The sequence below is a fragment of the Nuphar pumila genome, chromosome 4 (assembly GCF_984573655.1).
Source record: "Nuphar pumila chromosome 4, dmNupPumi1.hap1.1, whole genome shotgun sequence".
NCBI classification, from domain to species: Eukaryota; Viridiplantae; Streptophyta; class Magnoliopsida; order Nymphaeales; family Nymphaeaceae; genus Nuphar; species Nuphar pumila.
Window position 1 is genome coordinate 139,353,255 of NC_143252.1, and position 19,332 is coordinate 139,372,586.

The following is a 19,332-nucleotide window of genomic DNA, read 5'->3' on the forward strand; positions in this document are numbered from 1 at the left end:
CCTTGGTTTTGAGAAAATATAGGATCCAGTTTCATTACTTGTTAAGGAAAACACTGAAAGATACCATATTGTTATTCCTAATAATGATGTGGTTGATCACTAGGTTGTTGATGCACAAATCCAAAGTGAACCTATTGTGGACAATGCAGAAGAGCACGAACAGGATGAACAAGTTCAATTTGAGCCTGAAGAATGACATGTTTGAAGATCCATAAGAGTTAAAAAAAATTCCATACATCTTGATTATGTTGTGTACCTTTAGGAGCCTGATGATTTCATAGATATAGATGATGATCCATTGACTTTTATGGAAGTTGTTGAAAGCAAACAATCTTTGCACTGGATAAAGGCCATGAAAGAAGAATTGGACTCTATGGCTAAGAATCAAGTGTGGAATATTGTTGAGTTACCTAAGGGAGTGAAACCCGTAGGGTGTAAATGGGTCTTTAAGACAAAAAAGAACTCCAAAGGTGACATAGAGATACATAAGGCAAGATTGGTTGCTAAAGGATTCACCTAGACGGAGAGCATTAACTATAATGAGACATTTTCTTTAGTCTCAACTAAGGAGTCAATGAGGATTATTTTGGCCCTCGTAGCTTATTATGACTTAGAGCTACATCAGATGGATGTGAAAACGTTCCTCAATGGGGATCTGAATGAAGAGGTATACATGGAACAACCTCTTGGTTTATCTGAAGATGATCGTTTGGTTTACAAGCTTAACAAATCAATATATGAACTTAAACAGGTCTCCCGACAGTGGTATATTAAATTTTCCCAAGTCATTATGACTTTCGGGTTTATAGAAAATATTATTGATCAATGTATATATCTTAAGGAAAGTGAGAGTAAGTTCATTATATTGATATTGTATGTGGATGACATTTTGTTGGCAACCAACGATATAAAGTTACTTACAGAGATCAAACAGTTCCTTGCATCACATTTTGATATGAAAGATATGGGGGAGGCTGCTTATGTACTTGGCATTGAGATCCGTCGAGATAGAGTAAAAGGTTTTCTAGGCCTCTCTCAAAGATCCTACATAAATAAGGTATTAAAGCGATATAGGTTGAAGAATTATTCTCCTGGTGCAACACCCATATCAAAATATGACAAATTGAGCCTAAAGGATTGTCCACAGAACGAAATTGACAAAGCACATATGAGTGCTTATTCATATGCATCAGTTGTTGGCAGCTTGCAATATGCGCAAACTTGTTCACGTCCAAATATTTCTTTCGCAGTAGAGATGTTTGGTAGATTCTGGTCTAACCCAAGCATATCTCATTGGAAGACTGCTAAGAAAGTTTTGGGTATTTTCAAGGGACAAAAGACTATATGTTGACGTATCATAAAGTTGATCACCTCGAGGTCACTGGCTACTCAGGTGCGGACTTAGGAGGATGCCTTGATAGTAGAAAGTCTACTATTGGGTATGTCTTCTTACTTGCTGGAGGCGTGATCTCTTGGAAGAGTGGGAAGCAGACGATCACTGCTGCTCACACCATGGAGGCAAAATTCATAGCATTATACGAGACTACTTTGCAGGCCATATGGTTGAAGAACTTCATATCACAGTTAAAGGTGGTCGATTCCATCGAGAAGTCACTCAAGGTCTACTATGATAATGAAGTTACAATATCCTTTTCGAACAACAACAAAAGTACTACGTCATGTAAGCATATGAAATTAAAGTATTTTGTTGTTAAAGAAATGACAGAAAATCATCTATTGCATATTGTTAATATTGGTACCAAAGAGATGATTGTTGATCCTCTTACTAAAGGGCTAGCACTGAGATTATATTTTGAACATGTATTGAGGATGAGCTTGTTAAACTCTTTATTTTGATATATGCATATGAATAAAGTGATCACATATAGTTTATTGATTCTCATTATAGTTATTGTTAATCTCATAAGGATTAGAGATTTAACTAAGGATTTGTAAAATAGATTTTTTAAAGGCCAATCTATTCATCAAGAAATTCTCATAAAGTTTACTGATTTATCGCCGAAACAAGTGAGAGAATGTTGGGATAAGCCACACATCGTGGCAGTTACCCACAATTTGATAACTTTTTCCTTTTCTGTTCCTTCTGATAAACATACGAAAGATTAGAGAGGGAACAATCATGCTAATTGATTCCCTTGCTACATGCTATATAAACTGGTGTCAATGAGAAACTCGTACGAGAGAAAAATGCAGGAAAAGGGTTAAGAAAAGAAAAATACCTTTTTTGAGTTTTTCAACTAAAAAGGGAAGAGGAATCCTGCTCACCGATTGCTGAAGAAGCTTGCGCTCATTGGAGGGCTGCAATCCGGTTGAGGAAAAAAGCTCACCCTGTTCCAGCCACTAGTGCCAACCATCAGCCGTTGTCGGTTCTCAATGGCTTCTTTAGGTACACCGCCTTCTCTGTTTTTTGTTGTGCGCAGGTCCCAGGATCCCAACATCCACTACATATAGGATGTTAATGAGCCTGCTTCAATATTGAAGGACCATCAGAACTGCATAAGCAAATGTGCAGATAGGATTGGGCTTCGGTGTGTTGTGCGCTTGGCTGATGATAATGACTTGTTTTGAGGTCATTAATATTTTGCAACACAACATTTTTTAACTCAAGAATAAAAATAAGTGTCATTTTAAGGACACGCCAGAGGCATAGTTGGACTAAGGGATCTTATAATCCTGGGCCAAGCGTCGTACTCGATAACATCATTTTTTTTAAGAAGGCAAATAAAAAAAGAGTGCAACATGAGAACTTCACTGGAGGTCATATTATTTTTACCTAAGAAAGCTTGACTTTGGAGTTCTTATGGGATCTGGTACATTAGTGACAATATGATTGCACCCCACTCTATAACATCATTACAAATGAAATCTCATGTTTGGAAAAATCTCAGCCAGGACAATGATCGTAAGTACGGTAAGGAGAGCCAGCGGCTAGGTCTTTGATCATGAGAGCGGTTTATCCATGTAATTATAAAAAAGTTTATTACATCCAAACGTTTGAGTCAGGTGGAGGGAGACTGCTCCTTAGAGGATGTTGTGTCGTTGTGCAAATATGCTTGATCCTTGCACTGAAGGCAAATTCGCGGCAACCATAAAATGCATCAAGTTGCCCAATAAGTAGGGCATGAAAACAAGACGATCTGCTTGCTCTTTGGCTCTGCTCTGCTTATGAAATGCTTGGTTCAAATTGGGAATGGAGCTAGGCCAGCCAAACTATGAGCCAAATCATTTAGGTACCAAAAATAGCTAGTATGAACAAGGGAAGCTCGACTAGGCTCTTTCAGACTCGTTTATATATTATATATTTATATATAATATTTTACACATATTATATATATTGACAAATTTGAAAAAGAAATACTTAAAAAAAAAAACTTAGAACATAATCCACCTCGTGATTGGCTTATAATGAGCTTGGGCTTGAACTCAGCTCATGACAAGCTCACTAGCCGAGCTTGAGAAGGGGTTTACCCTTAACAAGACAAGTCTGAACAGCCTGAGCTTGGCATACCATTAGGTAAAGGAGAGATTAGAGCCAATATTGTCTTTTATTTCAATACTCTCTGCACTGGCTTTGCTTGTCGTACTTACAGTCTCTATCCTGGCAGTGTAAAACTCCGTGGGCTTACCCCGTGCCTCCAGGGAGTTGCCACGCTTCAGCTTTCTCAGGGGGTGATGCCTGTAGAATTTGAACCTAGACCATCTGCCTAACAGCCAAGGTCCCATCCCACTTAGTGGTTTTGGGTTTGTCTGATAAAGGATGGGACGATTATGGAAAAAACTCACTAACTTTATAACCTAGTTAATTTATCATGGTGACAACTTAGTTTAGTCATTTGGTTTGTAGTTTTAGTCCAGTATATAGCCTTCCCCAATTGGATCTGTTTTTTTTTTACTATAAAAAAAACATGGCAATAAAAAAGTCATGATGAGATCATGCCCATACTTATCAGGGGGACATAGCTTGCTTTCTCCCATAGTGACATTCGACAATGTATGCTTATTAATTAACAATAAAAAAAAATTGAAACATTCTTATTCAAAACGTTCAGCAATTACATCCTACAACAAAACATGAAGAAAGAAGTAAAAAACTGTAACTGAACCCATGTTGTATGCATGAAAATCAGAATGACCACCATGGTGTTCTTTTCAATCTTCTTCTCCACTAAGCTCTACACAAGAGTAAAGCAACTAGATGTCTCTGGGTTCCACAATGCCGGCAACAGATACCAACGCTCGTTGATTCCATTTGCATCGTAGCTCGCACCAGTGCTCGAATCCACCAACAAGTCCCCTGCATAACCAGGGTATGCATTCTTACCATATATCCCTAGGCAAGCTAAAGCTACTTCCAGAGGAGCAGCATCTGGGCCTTGGAAGTAGCCATTCATGTAGGGGTTAGTGACTGTGCTAGCCAACATACTTGCAATGATTATGATCATCCCATCCACACCCACATCACCATTTGGTGCCACCAATTGTGGGGTCCGAGGCCCATAGACAGGCTGGTGGAATGGCCAAGCACACTGTCCTGGACATTGGGTCTCCGAGTTACCTACCCAAATGTAGGCAAACTTGCCCTTCAAACCATTAGGTAAAGGAGTAGAGTCATGGAGGTCGCAACTGCTCATGCAGAATCCCTCCACTGCAACATCCTTGGATGTGAGCACAAGAGTGATGCCATTGAGGATAGCAACATTGGCAGCCAGGTCTCTTATTTGGGTCCTCTTGAGTGACTTCCTCAATGAGTACTTGTCATCCAAGACCTGATTTCCTAGCATCACTGTAGCAGTACCCGGTTCGCCTGCCTTGACCATGTACCCTTCCATGAACTTTCACCAAGAGGAGACACATGGGTTCTTCTCTTGGCTCCCTTGGTTGAGAGAGACAAGGAAATCATCAACAGTGGACCTCTGAACGCCTGTGAATTGTCCGTACCAAACAATGTTGATGGGGAGGCTGCCTTGGAGCAAGCCACCCTTGTGGTAAGTGAGAACCGGAGGGGTTTGCTTCACTAAAGCAGTAAGGCTCCTCCCTCCAAGGGAGGCATGAACCAAACTCAAGAAGAGAACAAGCTTCACAAGAGAAGCCACTCCCATTCTTTGCTTTACTAGCTTTGATGACCAGGGATACTTCCCCACTAACTTTGAAGGATATGGAACAATAATTGAAATAAACCAAGAGAAGGTTGCTAGCTTTGCTTTGGTCTACAGGGTGCATGTGTTGTGTTTAAATAGGGAATGAAGGAAAAGAGCAGCAAATGGGTAGTAGAGAGGATTGAGTAGACAGGCCTTTTCCCCCCTCCTTCGGATCACTTTCTCTCCCACTTGTGCCAATGATGATTAGAGTATGAGGGCCTACCTGTCCCTGAAGTCCCAAGTTCCCAACTTTGCCTTTTTTTGTTTCTTCTGTTATTGAAGTCTCTACGGACCACGTACTGCATCTTGTTTGTGTGTTGTTAAGACCGACTGGTCCAAAACAGAGGACCAACCACACAGTGCTTGCAATGGGTGGTCAAATATGCCGACCTGCCTCCCTTTCTCCCTTCCTCATCTTTCTTCAAATATTGCCCACACGCCTTAAGATATGGCCTACAAACTTTAATGGGTCCCACCACTCTCGTGAGACTTTGGTTGGTGAGGGTATGTCGAGAAACACTACCCGTTCACGTGAGCAAGACAGAATATGAATCCGACAATCACATAAGCACCGGAAAAATAGACACAAGAAAATGAAAGCAAAACAAGAATCACAAAGAAAAAGATACACTAAGATTTACGGTGACAGAAAAAACATGGAGAAAATTTGAACAATTACATTGACTTATTTTTTAGAGAGCAACACAAGAGACATACTTGTCTCGGTCAATAATCAAATAAGCTACAAAGAAAAGTACCAATGGAAGCTTGAAGAAGCCATCACCCTTCTCCCTTCTCTTTTCTTCCTCTCTTCTCTATAATCTCTCTCTCTCTCTCTCTCAATGCTTTCTCTCTTTTTTTTTCATTTCTTAGTCAATGCACCAACCCGAAGGGCACGTGTGAAACTGAAAAATGTATATGAAAAGTGATAAGAGATGGAAAATTTAGTACAATTTTTTAGACCCTTCCAAATGAGAGAATTTCTTTTTGCGAGAGTTTTTGTAAAAAATATACTTTTTGATAGAAAACATTCCTTTAAGAGGGAGGTGGAAGAATGTTTCTTACCAAAAGAAAATAATAAGGTTCACTCCCCAACACCCATCTCACCACCACCACTACCCACCACCACCACCATCATCAAACCCTCATGAGAGAGAGAGATGAATAAAGTGGAGGCATGAAATCTACAAGAATGTTAGATAGGAGGATGACAAGTGACAAGAGCAACATCATCGAGCTTAGTATGGGAGGGAACGTAGGCGAACATGAGATCTCATCCATCTCCTCCTCGATCGCAGCACCGCCGGTCTCAGGGAAGCGGTGATAATCGTTGGGGGAGGTGAATAACAACTTCAAGGATGTGAATGGAAGGTGCCTCTTTAGAGGCGATTGGCCTAGATGGATGCCACTGCAGGCGGCCGAGGCTGCGATGTGCTGCCATCAAAATCTCCTATTGCGAACCCTCTTGCTTCACCTCCTTCAATCGGATCACATCCATTAAGTTATTGAATTCCCAAGATATCTCATCATTGTGAGAATCGATAGTTCAGGGCATCGTTATATGCCTGGCTCACAATCAAAGGGTAGGAAAAGAAAGCGAAAGAAGCTCGACGATGAGGGATCGATGGGAGGGAAGAAGAGGGGAGATTAGAGGGGTCGATTGGGGGCGGGTGAGGGAATCTCTCAACATGTCGTTCAGGTCATCATAGCTAGGAGAGATGAGCGACTCACTGAGGTATCCACAACTGCAGAGCATTTTTCTCATGCACACAAACAAGTGAAAATCTTTTATTTAAAAAAAATATCATATCAAAACTTTTCATAAGCACAATTTTCTCTTCCTATGAGAATTTTTCTCACTTCTAAATGTGCCTCAAGATACACGCAAACATGTAGGCTTTCCATTTTCATTTTCTTTTCCCTTTACAAAAGCGAAATCCACAATGGGAGGTGGGAGGGCCACCTCTTTCCTATTGTGTCACCCCGCCTCATGTGGGGCTAGCTAACCCAACAAACCTAATTGTACTTTAAAGACCCTTATGTAAGATCATGGAATAGGGTGAACCCTAGTCGAAGGGTGTGCACTATTATGCAATGAATCACCAATAATAGCAATATGTTTATGATCCTAACCCTTCTTGTTTCATTCTTACAAGACTTTTCCTGATAAACACAACCATCATATTGACGACCTTATGAAATAACCAAAGGGGGTTGGAATGGTCATGTCTTATGGAGAAACTCTCCTTCATATCAAGAGTCATCTTCTGGGTTATAATAGGCTATGTATTATAAGTTTATGTATCTTAATTACTTAACTGCATAAATGATTTTTTTATGAGAGACGATGGTCCTTCCCAACGGTTACCTTATGGACATAACTCAACATTTTTCACTTGGCCATAAAGGGTGATTAATGTCACAAAGTTTTCTTTCATTCATGAATTTATCTTTATACACTAATGTTACTCATATGCTAGTCATGCATTCTGCAATATTTTTGTACATACCTCATAAGACTTTTATTCATAAATATCAAAGTCTTAACAAACCACATGTCATTGTACAACACAATGGGTTAATAATCTAATTATAAGACATAACTCACATGCTATGAAATTGTCTATGCTATTAGTTGTTACACTAATTATCATCAATGTATCTCTCTTGTTCCCATCATCTCAATCCAATTGTTATCATGGCCAGCAAAGTTTTCGACCAGTCTCACACTGCAGTCGAACACAATAATCTATTTTTCCTTCATTCGGATAATTCAGAGCAGGTATTAGTCTCAAGTCCCCTGAATGACGATAACTACTCGTCATGGAGCCGTGCTGTGATGGTAGCATTACCCACCAAGAATCAAATTTGTTTTATCGATGGGTCTGTGATCAAACAAGACACAACGTCTCCCAAATTTGCTGCATGGACCAGGTGTAACAACATGGTCCTCTTCTGGCTATTGAATTCCTTATCCAAGAAGCTATCTGAAAATGTCATATTCAGTGAAATTGCTATGGATGTGTAGAATGACCTGAAAGAGTGTTTCTCATAATTTAATGGACCACAAATATTTCAAATCAAACAAGACATTGTGATGTTACACCAAGAGAACCTTTCAATTACCACCTGCTACATGAAAATGAAAGTTCTTTGGGATGAATTTGATACCCACATCGTTTAGCTTACCTGCATGTGTAGCGCATCGAAAGCTCTTATGGAAGTGTATCAACAAGAAAAGTTGATACAATTTCTAATGAGCTTAAATAAATCTTATACTACTGTTCGAAGTCAATTTTTTTATAATGGACCCACTCCCCACGGTAAACAAAACTTATAATTTGTTGCTTCAAGAGGAACATCAAACAGATCTTCAAATCTCTCAGAACCTTGAGGTCAATATGGGTGCTACTGTTAATATCCACAACTCATATCACAAAATAAGCAAGTATAGTGGCAACAACTGATAGCCGACCAACTTGCTTTATAAGGGATGGTCGTGGAAGGGGTTGATCATTTTGAAAATGGCCAAAATGTGACTATTATGGGAAACTGGGTCACACAAAGCAAAAATGTTATAAACTAGATGGTTATCCTCCTAAAGCTAATTGTAACTCCCCCCCCCCAAAAAAAAAATAAAAATAAATAAATAAATAAATAAATAAAATTTTGGACCCAGGTCGGGTCTGGACCCGACCCGGGTCCCATCCCATTGGCGGGGGCTTACGGAGGGTTTCAAGGGGCGACACATAGGGGGCGCCCGTCCTCCGTGTTTCTTTTATAAAGGGCAAAGCGGAGGAAAGGGAGAGAGATTTGAAACCCCTCCCCCCGACTCCCTCTTTCTCCCCTCTCTCTCGGCTTCGACCCTCCCCAGCGCCTCCCTCCTCTTCGGCGAGCTCCCATTCTGGCGACCCTCACCCATCGGCTCTCTCTCCCCCTCTGCATCTCTCATCTCCCCTCTCCCTCTATGTCTCTCGCTTGGCTCCCCCTCTCCGGTGAGCTCCCATCTCGGCAACCACCACCTGATGACCTCCCTCCTCTTCGGCAACCTCAGGTGAGTCCCCTCCCTCTTGCTACTTACTTTCCCGTTAGCTACAGGCAGGAGCCAAAGGGCCCCAGCTTTGTTTTTCCAAAGCATCGACAGGGGCCCCTGCCCCTTGCCCCGATGACTGTCGAGGTTGACAAGGGCCATTGGCCCCTGCCTTTTTTCTCAATGATCGTCAGGGGCCATTGGCCTCTGCTTCCTCTTCTGAAAGTCGCAGGGGGCTTTGGCCCCTGCACTCCCTCTCTTCCTTTTCCTATGTCCGACAGGGGGCCATCAGCCCCTACCCATCTCCTTGGTTTTTGGCAGGGACTGACACATCTGCCCCTCTTTTTATTCCAGCAAGGGCAAGCCCCTGCCCATCCTCTTTTACGAGCTAGTAGGAGCCATCGGCTCTTGCCCCGTTCTGTTTCAAGTCAGCAGGGATTGTTGGCCCTGCCTTGTATTTCGAAGAAGCCGAGTCTTCTCTCTGTCCTTACTTATTCGTTTAAGTGCATGCTAACAACATACTTTTGCAGTTTGCGCAACAGAGTCCATTTGCGCCCCACGAACCGAACCAACGATCACCTATGCTCGCAGATGACTTCTTTCTTGCAATACCCCAAGGTAGGGGAAGTTGCACAAGGACTTAAATAATTGAATCGAGCTTAAATAATTAAAGATCGAAAGGACTTAATTACATATTTATATACATATACGTATATAAGTACACATTTAATTCAAGGATGTGGTTTCACGATCCTTGTTCTTTGCCTTCACTTTTCCTGTTTCCTGTTTGCCGCCGCGCTTTGCGCCCAGGTTTTTGATTTTGTATTTATTGTTTTCTGTCTTTTGCTTAAGGATGCGGTTTTGCGATCCTTGTTCTTTGCTTTCACATTTCTTGTTTCTGTTTGCCGCCACGCTTTGCGCTCAGGCTTTTGCTTTCACATTTACTGCTTTCTGTCTTTTGCTCAAGGATGAGGTTTCACGATCCTTGTCCTTTGCTTTCGCACTTCCTGTTTCTATCATTTTGCTTTGTCATCGCGCTTCGTGCCCAGGCTCTTGCTTTTCGCATTATTGTTTTTTGTTTTTGCCTTGCCATCACACATGCTTTTGCCTATTGCATTCTTCACGTAGAATTTCATGGTTTTGACCTCATGGATTATGCTTCGGCCTCCTCCACTCTCGCTCTCACAATTGTGGTGGATTTGAGGCTTAACCAACACAACCTCGAAGTTAATTGGGCCCTTAACGAGGTTTTCCGTTCTTCGATTGCATAGTTCTGCCGGTAAAGTTTGAGCCCCCCTTTTTGAGTGATGTGCTATTGCATCTAAGCCTCCCCTACTCAGCGTATTCGAGAGGAGTACCTTTTCTACTATTTTCGTTTACCCGATATGTTTCGGGAAAACCATTGATCTGGGGCAAGATCAAGTTGATGGGCAATGGGTTCTTTTGCGAATCTCATTTACTGAGACTAGTGTCAAGACTTGCGTAACATCCAGACACTACGTTATCAGATGCGAGATTCAAGAAAATCGCATGCCATATATAGACAAGTTGTTGATCGTTTTAAAAGATTTAGAATGTTAAAATAACTCTCTAAAACATTATATCTTTGCAAAACACACTGCTGAGGCTCCTATTGAGGACCTATATCCTTTTTCTCGTAGTGTACTCTTGAACATGTGAGGTATGTTAGTACTACAATGATTGGATGAGATGGTCTTATGACCTCGATTAGTGCTTTGTGCACGTTGTTGAAAACACATAAAAATGGGATCGCCTTCATAGGCAAGATGCTCGTTTGGTCTAATGGACCAAAGCATGAAGAATGAGGTGACGACTAAGAAACCCCGTCGTGCTCAATTCAACCTGGCTTCGCCAAGAGAGAGGATGAAGGGTATCAACTTCGATAGATAGGCCATTAATGGCTATTTACGGGCAAAAGACCCGGCTTCCCCGGTCATCCGAGGTCAGGGGATAGGGGCTACCAAAAGATAGCCCTATGGATGCATCCCTATCAGGCCTTGGGGGTTTACTCTCTCGACCACTGATCGTTCCCTTAGGAATAAGATTCAGTCAGACAACCGAGGTATCTTAAAATAAATAGCATAATGAACTCTCAGCTTGGTCTCGTCTATTTCGACTCACGTGCCATGTATGTACCCGCATGACCAGTTAACAAGTAAGAACTAAATTGAGCATGCTCACCTTTCAGTTTGTTACACACTCAACTTTCTAGCTTTTAGCTCGTGTGCAGTTCAACTTATGTGTTAGTTCATGTGTTGGCTTTCATGCTTGACTTAGTTGCTTATCTTGCTTGTGCAAATTGTTTGTTTAAGCTTTCTTGATCATCATATTTGCTTGACTTACTTGCTTAAGTAGGATCACTTAGCTTATTTGCTTAGTTTGCTCGTTCCGCTTACTGTTTAGTTACTACTTGTTGCATTAATTATTTATGCCTTATTCAGTTCTTTCTGTTTTTGTGCTCACCTACTAGTTTTTCGTGAAACTAACCCATTTCATGGGTACAAGTGATGAATAGGTGCGCAACAGGCGATGATGTGACTGTGATATGGCCTCAGGATCCATTGTTTCTGCCCGTAGTTCTTCTCCTAGACATTTTTGGGTTTTTGTTACGGTTTCCTTAGAGGAATCCGAATTTTATACAAACTTGACATTTTCTTTTTATTGAAGAAATGGTTTCCTAAGTAAATTGCAGATCGTCCATGGCAAATCCTTGTTCTCTCGCTAACATGCCCAAAGTTGTCAAACTTGTCCTTTTTCTTTTAAAGAAATCATTTCCACTAATTTTAGAAATAAACTCTATAAAGAAAATAAAATTTTTTAACTATTTCAAAGAGTTTATAAAGTTTAAAATTTTGGGGCATTGCACTAATGCCACACAAAGAGGAAAAAGCTCAATGAGCAATATGGTACCTCAGTTGACTATGGAGCAATATACACATCTCATCTCACAAGGCCATTAGGTAGTCTCTTGGCTCTTGATGAGAGGTAATGAAAACAAGGAATGCTTTGTGTTCTAGAAAAAATTGAGAAAAGGAAAGAAAATGACACAGGAATTGACGTCTCGGATGGAGCATTGGTGTGGGCATGTAACTTGCGAGATGAGAAGTGGTGTGCTGCTATGTCTTCTAAAATCCAAGCTCTTGAGCAAAATAGAGCATGAAGTCTTGTGGATCTACCTCTCTGGAAGAAACCCATCAGATATAAATGGGTATTTAAGATCAAATTTCATTTAGATGGGACCATTAAGCGATACAAGACTCGTCTTGTTGCCAGAGGATATACTCAACAAGAAGGCCTTGACTATCATGACATGTTTGCCCCAATCGCTAAGTTGGTCACTATGTGATGTCTCTTATCTGTAGCTGTCAAATCCCACTGGCCACTCTATCAACTTGACGTGGATAATGATTTTCTTCATGGCGACCTTGATGAAGAAATATATATGAAGTTGTTGCCCGGTTTCTCGCGCGAGGGGGAGACTTGTGTTTGTCGCCTACATAAATCCATATATGAATTCAAACAAGCATCAAGACAATGGTTTGCCAAATTTTTGGCTGCCCTAAAGAAAGCTAACTTCAAACAATCCCTGGTTGAGTGATAGATGAACGTTTGTCTTCATCTATTTTGATGACACCATCATCACCGGTAATGATGATGCCATGATACAAAATGTGAAGACCTTTCTGAATCAATGCTTCCTTATCAAAGATCTTGGCAAGTTAAAATATTTTTTTGGAATAGAAGGGGCTCGGTCCAAGAAAGGATAATTCTTGAACCAAAGGAAGTATACTCTTGGGTTATTACAGGATGTTGGTATGATGGGATCGAAGCCTAGTGAGGCCAAATCATAAGTTAGACCATAGCGGTGAACTTATCAAAGACCCTATAACTTATAGAAAGCTCATGGGTCGACTCATATATCTCACCATAACTCGGCCAAATATTACATATTCTGTTCATATTCTCAGTCAATTCATGCAAGAGCTGAGAGAACCTCATTGAGAGGCTACCATGAAACTTGTGAGATATTTGAAACACTCTAGGTCAAGGGATTTTACTTGAATCCGGTAACGATTTCAATTTATTTTGTTTCAAGTTGTCCGTTCACTAGAAGAACAACCACGGGATATTGCACTTTCCTTGGTGAATCTCCTATTTCATGAAAACCCAAGAAGCAAATCATAGTATCACGCTGAAGCAGAATATCGGGCTTTGGCATTTGGCAGTTGTTAAGTTACTTAGTTAAGATATTTACTTAAAGATCTTGGAATATCACAAAGGAAACCAGCTAAGCTCAAGTATTTTGTGATAACCAATCATATTGAGGCTAATCCTGTCTTTCATGAACAGACAAACATAGAGTTAGATTGCCATTTTGTAAGAGAGAAATTACAGCAGCAAGTTATAAAAACCACTTTCATCTCCAATAAAGATCAAAGGGCCAACATCTATACAAAAGCACTGGGTCGTGATCAATTCATTTGTCTGATTAACAAGATAGGTATAATTAATCCTCACAAACCCATATTGAGGGGGAGTGTTGAAGCTCATCCAAATGGTTCAGCTGATCCAAATAAGTTGTCTTTATCAGATCACGCAGTTCATACAAATCAGGAAGATCACGCCAAACATGAAAGGAGCCAAGATAATAAGTGTGTGAAATAAAATACGATCCAACCTAACAGATCAGATCCTAAAATCTAGGATCTAGTTTTTCCTTTCCTTGTATCATATAACCATTTAGGAGATACCATTTTTGGTCCTTTAATTTTAAGGATTTTTTTTATTCTTGTTTTTTACTCAATATATTTTCGTACTCATTCCTTGTAAAAATCAGAGTTTTTTACGTGTCTTGAAGTTCACAGCTCAATATGACCCTCCAGATGTGATCTACATGTTTAGTTTAAAAGAAACCAACCTTTCGATCATGTTTTACTGACATGTATGTATGTATGTTCTAAGGGTTAAAAAAATTAAGGGCCAACAATGTAGAATGTACCAAGTTATCAACCCTCAAAAAATCACATTTTTACGTCCAAGAAAAAAGGTCCAAGTATTTATTGACCATACTAAACACATCCATGTTGCCAGATCTTGTCAATGTTCTCCTTTGTTTTTTATATTTACATGAAAAAAACATCCCTGGGATCAGAGACCTAGCCACACTCGCTGCCTGCTGGTACTTACGGTAGCTTTTCATGGCAGCTTAAAACTCCGTGGGCTTATACTCCTTGCCCCTAGGAAGTCGTCATGCTCGGCATGCGCAAAGGGTAACACCCATGGGATTTGAACTTAGACCACCCGCTTCCCACTACACCAAACCCCTTTTGGGCAGTCAATGTTTTCTTATACAAAGGGTTTGAAACCCATAAAGGGTAGCCAACATTTTCCGCGTACATTCCTCGAAATTAAGACACCTACTTAATTATGTTATATGTTATGGAGCAATGGATGGTAAGCATGGGTTAGAAATAAGAGAGCCATATCATTTTTACAAGTTTTCTCCTTGTATGCAAGTACTAGTTTCCAAAGCAGTCTCCTCGTCTCTATTGGCCAAAAGAAATGAACCCACCGTTTTTCATTTATATATCAACCCACAGAACAGCCAATGAGAACTCTCAAACTGTTGGCAACATACATACTCACAACCTTTCCACTTTCCACAAGATTGAAGCACCATCAACACAACGTTATGTCTGGCTTCTGTGATTATGGATGCAAATGGATCGAATCCGGATCTGGTCGGAACAGTCAAAAATTAGAAAACCTCTATCCTGGATCTGACACATTTGATAATCATAAAACATGAGGAAGTTGGTCTGAATAATCCCAGGCATCAAGCACCCTTTTCATTTGGGAGATTGGCATCTGATTTAAAGCTAAAAGGGTCCCATCATTAAACATATGATACAAACGATTCCTATGTCGATCTTAGCCATCTAACTGATGCATTTGGATGGCGGCTACGTTCAGTCTAATCCTAACCGTTGGTTCGAGGGCTTGGATTGAATGTAGAATGGACCTCATATCACTTGTTCTCTATCCCACCTTTCCATTTCAGGTTTCACTCCCTCTATACAAAAGGGATAATGACAGGATCAGTAGCGTTTTTCAGTTTTCCTTGTCAGCATACTTTTCAGAAAATCATTTTCTGCAAAGTATTCATACAGGCCGCACTTACACAGATGACTTCAAATTTATTAGTAAATAATATTATGCTGAAGCTCAAAATCCACCAACCTTATTAGATATATCCATTGTTCACCAGAAGCGTAAGCATCAAAACATTTCAAGGATGAAAAAGTAAGGAAATCCTGGAGGCATCTTAAGAAAAAAAAATGGATGTTACTGTCTATGTTCTGACCGCCTAAGTTTTTCACTTTGTTTATTTGATGGAATACCTTTTTTTGCTTGTTCTAAGTGTTAATGTAAACGGCTTTTCCCTAAGACCTCCCATGTATTAAGTGATATAAAACTCTTTGTACATGCTTTCTTTTGCTATAAGAAGTTTATGCATGTTTGCCTTCTTGCATTCTTGCTCCCTGCATTCTCTTTATGTGATTATACGCTGGTGTGCTTGTGTTATTGTGCCCACACACCCTTCGAGTGACTGCTTGTGCACATCCGTTGCATACTCTAGAGGTCAGCCTTCAGTGTTGGGGAGCACCGGGGTGAATCATGAGGGCCTTCACTTTTAAGCCCGTGACAAAGTAGAATTAAAGCTTTGTCGAAGCTGAAAAATGGACTCAACAGCCAGTGTCGAGCGAGCCTACTACAATCGTTTATTATGTCTTCGAAGATGACTAAACCACCTTCCAAGGAAACTCACAATCATAAGCAGAAAGAGATTGCTTCAGGGAGCCTGGTTCCTCCCGAAGAAGAGTTCATGGTGAATGACTATGTCAATTTTGCTGAATAATGTTGCCAAGCTGATGAATATTGTGTCCAACATAGAGCAGTTGGTTAATGATGCAAACACTAATTTTTCGATGCTTGATCACAAGATCAAGTCTCCAGTGAAAGGAGCGGAGGATTTTGTGGATAGTCCTACCACCAAATTCGAAGATCTTTTGGAGAGATTCAACATTATAGTCAAAGAAATGGTCGAGGTCCGTAGAAAGAATGATTAGCTAAAGCAACAATTGTGAATTGTCTTAGCTGAAGGAGGTGCAACACATGGGGATAGGTCGTATATCAAATTGCCTGAACCTGCAAAGTATAAGAGTACTTACAATTTGATGAACCTAGAGAATTTTATTTACCTAATGGACCAATACATCGATGTTGCTAGAGTAGAAGAAGATGCAAACATATTATGTACCACAACAATGCACCTTGCGAATGATGTGATGTTGTGATGCAAACAGATTATGCCCAATATCACCAAGGTGGTCTATCCCGATGTATTGTGGGACAAACTGAAGTGAGAATTGTGCAACCACTTCTTGTTAAAGAATGAGAAAAGATTGGCACATAACAAGTTGATGACATTGAAGCAAATTAGGTTAGTTCATGACTATGTCAAGGCTTTCACTTCGTTGATGTTAGACATATGGATATGACTGATGAAGACCGTAAGTACCACCTCATGTATGGTCTACAAGGATGAGTTGCTACAAAGTTGAATCAACAAAACCCTCCCAATCTCGCTTCAGCACTTGTCACTTCTGAGTGATTGGCTGAGATTGATCGAGGAGACATGACATTTCAAGGTAGACCATTTAGAAATAACAGTAACAACAACAACAACAACGACAACGACAAGAGGGATAACATAATGAATGTCCACAGGGATAATGCAAGCAATGAAAATTGACAAGATGGATAACTAGCAAAAATATGGATGGCAGGATGGACAGAACAATAATCGACACAAAAACAACTACAGACGGTAAAACTATCATCATTGTGATTGTTATCACTATCACAATGATCACTGGGCAAATATGTGTCTCAATAAGAATCATGTTCAAGGGAATGCAGATAGCCGCATGCCTAAAGCTGCAAACGTCATTCAAGCTGAAGAGGGATGTGCCATTGTAGAAACTTCAACTGTGGGAGTCATGCATATGGTGATCGTCATGAAGGTGACATCTACCATTGAACCACCTATAAGCAAAGAGTTGATGTACTTAAAAGTCCTTCTAAACAAAAGACTTACAAAAACTTTGGTAGACACGGGTGTCACATATAACTAGTTTCTCTTGAAGAAGTAGAGCGATTGAGATTGCGTTGAGAAAATGAGAGTCGAATCAAAGTGGAAAACTTTGAAGCCAAGTCTATATACATTGTTGTTTGTGATGAGCCTGAGCTGGTCTGGAAGGGCCATATTTTCTGGAGCCCCAATAGATGATTTCAAGGTCAACCTTGGGATGAAATTCCTACAAACTAGTAAGACAATGATAATGCTTCATTTGAACATTGTCATTTTTTAGGATAAGAAACAACCTTGCATGATTGTCACACTGACTTCAGAGAAGCCTTATGAGTGTTTGGTATTTGTGCTCCAACTCAAGAAAGATCTGAAGAGAGGTGACAAGACCTTTGTGACTATTCAAGAAGTGAAAGCAAAAGATGTTGTTGATGTCCCAGGGGTTTTAGTACCCATATTGAAGGAGTTCAATGATTTGATATTTGTCGAACTATTAAAGAAGCTCCCTCCGTGATATGAGGTAGACTACCAGATTGACTTGGTGTAAGGTACATGATAAACCATGATAGTGTTGTACTGCATGACAACTATTGAGCTAGCAGAACTGTGAAAGCAACTAGATGGCATGCTTGAAGTCGAGATTATTTGATCATCCAAAGCACCCTTTAGAGCGAGCACCCGTGTTGTTTTAAGCAAAGCACAATGGGTTGAAGTGCTTGTATTGACTACCGAGAGTTGATCAAATTTATAATAAAAAATAAGTATCTGCTTCCTTTGATCGTGAACTTGTTTGATTAGCTCGAATAAAACTGGATCTTCTCGAAGTTAAACTTAAGATCATGTTATTGGTAGATAATAATTGTTGAGGGAGATAAAGCCAAGACCACATGTGTGACACACTATGGGCCATTCGAGTTCCTCGTGATACCATTTGGTTTGACGAACATGCCTACAACCTTCTCTATCCTGATAAACAAGATATTCTACCTGTTCATTACAATTTCATCATGGTTTACTTGGATGACAAAGTTGTGTACAACAACTCGATGGAGGGGCATGTTCAACAACTTCTGATTGTTTTATACTCTAAAGAATAATGAGTTGTACATCAAGTGGGAGAATTTCCTACTCAGCCAGAAGGAGGTACGCTTTTTTGGCCATGCCGTGGGAGGAGGCATGCTCAAGATGGATTGCCAGAAGGGCAAGGTCATTCAAGAGTGGGAGACACCTGCTAAGGTTCTCGAGCTGCGCTCTTTCTTGAGACTTGTCAATTACTATCTGTGATTCATTCAATGATATCCATTCATCGTTGCCCCCACTCACTGAACTAGTGCTTGTTAGGAGGCCTTCGAGAAGTCAAAGTGTACCTTGATAGAAAAAACCATGCTACAGTTGTTTGATTATCAAAAGTTATTCGAAGTGCATACTAATGCATCTGACTTTGCAATTTGAGGGGTGTTACTATAGAAAGGACATTGCATTGCCTTTAAAAGCCAAAAGTTGAATGATGTTGAGTAACACTATACAGTGCACATGCATGAGATGTTGGCTATCGTGCATTATCTCCATGTGTGGAGACATCACCTTCTGGGGTTGTAGTTTATTGTATGGACTAACAATGTTACGACAAGTTATTTCCAGACTTAGAAGATTTCGAGTTTGAGACAAGCCCGCTGGTAGAAGTTCCCCCTTCTGCAGTTGTAACTCATTAATCACCAATGTTGTTGTTGATGTATTAAGTGGGAAGGCGGACCTTGCAGTGCTACCTGAAGGGGAAGGCAACACTAGCCAACCGATGAGCGATCTTCTTAAATAGATTCAAGAAGGATTGGATAATGATCTGATGGCTCGACAACTTGTCACTTTAGTGAAAAAAGGAAAACCCTAAAGGTTCTGGTTGGAAGATAAGTCACTTTGCATCACTGAGAATCATATGTATACATACCTTGTGGTGGGGTACTCTGCGAAAG

At 40.3% G+C, this 19,332-nt stretch overlaps 1 protein-coding gene across 1 annotated transcript; it reads right to left on the bottom strand.

Moving 5' to 3' along the window:
* Positions 1-4,193: 4,193 nt before the first annotated feature.
* Positions 4,194-4,838, bottom strand: LOC149841290 (protein EXORDIUM-like 1). Its single transcript, XM_090005236.1, has one exon. It carries the CDS (start codon positions 4,836-4,838, stop codon positions 4,194-4,196), a length of 645 nt encoding a protein of 214 aa, XP_089861362.1.
* Positions 4,839-19,332: the final 14,494 nt, after the last annotated feature.